General features: G+C 35.0%; 1 protein-coding gene across 1 annotated transcript; it reads left to right on the top strand.

Annotated features, from left to right (window-relative positions):
- The first annotated feature begins 420 nt into the window (after window positions 1–420).
- On the top strand, window positions 421–1,265 carry LOC21383951 (alkaline ceramidase). Its single transcript, XM_024167470.1, has 2 exons — window positions 421–586; window positions 773–1,265. Exons 1-2 carry the CDS (start codon window positions 443–445, stop codon window positions 929–931), a joined length of 303 nt encoding a protein of 100 aa, XP_024023238.1. The 5' UTR covers window positions 421–442; the 3' UTR covers window positions 932–1,265.
- The last annotated feature ends 1,091 nt before the right edge of the window (window positions 1,266–2,356 follow it).

Here is a 2,356-nt window from a genome sequence, read left to right as displayed (position 1 = left end):
TTTAAAAAAAAAAAAAAAAAAAAGAAAAGAAGAAGAAGAAGAAAGAAAGAAAGAAAGAAACAGTGGGGATGGGTTGATAGTACTGGATGCTAATGTTCAGAGTAGATAAGATTATTCACCAAGCCAAAGAAATGGCGCAAAGTAGCATTAAATGAAAGATGGTCTCCCAATGAAGCAAATGTATTTATTTATTTATTTTAGAGAAGTGTAAACTTGAGTTATTTGTTGGCAGGCTCAAACTCTGATTCTGTTCATATTATTTACTACAAGCCAAGTATGGCTATTAGCTGTTATCTTTGTCTGAAATTGTTATTATCAGCTATTAAGTTTAGGATTTGGACTACAACTTTGTTGCACAATCTCTTCTTATTGTGGTTGAGTGATTTTGAAGATGTTCTTTAAAACATTGATCTGCAGGCAACAACAGAGTGATGAAACTCCGATGGTTTGGGAGATGCTTCTTTACATATATATCCTCTACTCTCCAGATTGGCACTACCGTAGCACAATGCCCACCTTCCTCTTCCTCTATGGTGCGGCCTTTGCTGTTGTTCATTCATTTGTCCATTTTGGCATTGGCTTTAAGGTACATTATGTGATCCTCTGTCTGCTTTGCATACCCCGAATGTACAAGTACTACATATACACAAACGATGCTTCTGCCAAGTGGCTTGCAAAGTTCTACATTGCCACACTTTTTCTCGGAAGTTTGTGTTGGCTTGGCGATTGCATTTTCTGCAAAAAGATCTCTCAGTGGCCTGTTAATCCGCAGGGTCATGCTATGTGGCACGTGTTCATGGGTTTCAATTCCTACTCTGCAAACACGTTCTTGATGTTTTGCCGGGCTGAGCAGCGGGGATGGGCGCCTAAGATAGTCCATGTCATGGGACTTTTGCCCTATGTGAAGATTGAGAAACCAAAATCGCAATGAATGATATTGTTCTGATAGTTAAGTATAGCTTTGGTCCAGAAGTCTTGACAGTTGAGGAAAGCAAACTATCGATCGATTTTTTTGTTTTTGTTTCTCTCTTTAACCAACGGATCTTAATGATCATTTAGATTTTGTCGGTTGGCATTTTGTCTTTTATTTTATTTCTAAAAGCAGAGTATGTAACATATTTCTATAAGCTTTTTGTTTGCAGTATTGATTAGGTTGATGGTTTTGCTTTTGGACCGTTTGAGTTCTGTTTGAGGCATATTCTCAATGCTGTGACGGATGTGCCAATCGAATTTTGGTTCCTTTTATACCTTTTCACTCTTTTCTACTTCCTTGTGTTTAAATTTTCCAAGCACTAGTCTTACTTCAAGTAATACGGGTAACTGATTGATTGATTGTCCTATGCTGTCCCAGGCATTTGTTTTTATCCCAATTCGTTGGAGATATGATGAAAGCTCTAGGTTCTTGCAGGGAGGACAAACTGGTTTGGCCCTTTGACAAGAAGGTTTTGTATTCTGTTAGATCTGTGGATATAAATATTTGATAGCCTTGTTCATTTTGTCCGTTTGAGTTGAGAATTTGAGTTAAAAAATAAATTCATACGAGATAAAATAATGTAGTAAAAAAAAATTAAATTTAAATTTTTATAAGAGAAAATCGTATAATAAAAATTTAAATTGTGATTCAAATAAAGTTTGAATTTTCGTAAAATTCTGACATTGTTATCGGTCTGCGGTCAAACTTCAAAGTAATGATAAACTGGATGCTGCTTTTCATGTGACCTTGAATTTTGGTGTGGCTAATGAGGTTTGACCCCTTGGATATGGAAATCTTCTTGATAAAGAAAAGGTTGCGCTGTTACTTATGCTGGTTCGGAGGCTGTGGACTGAAAGGAACAATTTCATCCGTTAAGAATCCGTTAAGAATGGTAATGATAATGGAATAAAACAAAAAAAAAATAATAATTTATTTGTTTAATTAAGGTTTTATAAATACGCTGGAAAAGAACATAAGTATTTTTATTTAGACAAAATTAATCTCATCTCTCTCACTCCCAAACCTAGATAAAACCAGATCAATAATGGCTCAGACTCTTTTTTTTTCCTTTCAATTTTCTTTTCTCCACAACCATGAAATACCCACAAGATGACCTCACCGAGTTGAGAGAGAATTTTTTTTTGTACTCCTCGTTTGGCTTCTTTTTTTATGGTGTCATGTGTGCCTTTTTATGAAGCTTTTTTTTTTCAATCCAAGAAAGATCGTATATGCTTCTCACGTTAACAACAAACATAAGTATTTTTATTTGGACAAAATTAACCTCATCTCTCTCACTCCCAAACCTAGATAAAACCAGATCAATAATGGCTCATACCCTTTTTTTTTTCCTTTCAATTTTCTTTTCTCTACAACCATGAAATA

This window comes from Morus notabilis, unplaced genomic scaffold, assembly GCF_000414095.1.
Source record: "Morus notabilis unplaced genomic scaffold, ASM41409v2 Scaffold6196, whole genome shotgun sequence".
Taxonomy (NCBI): domain Eukaryota; kingdom Viridiplantae; phylum Streptophyta; class Magnoliopsida; order Rosales; family Moraceae; genus Morus; species Morus notabilis.
The sequence above is the reverse complement of the archived record's forward strand: the minus strand, read 5'-3'. Positions and strand labels throughout refer to the sequence as shown.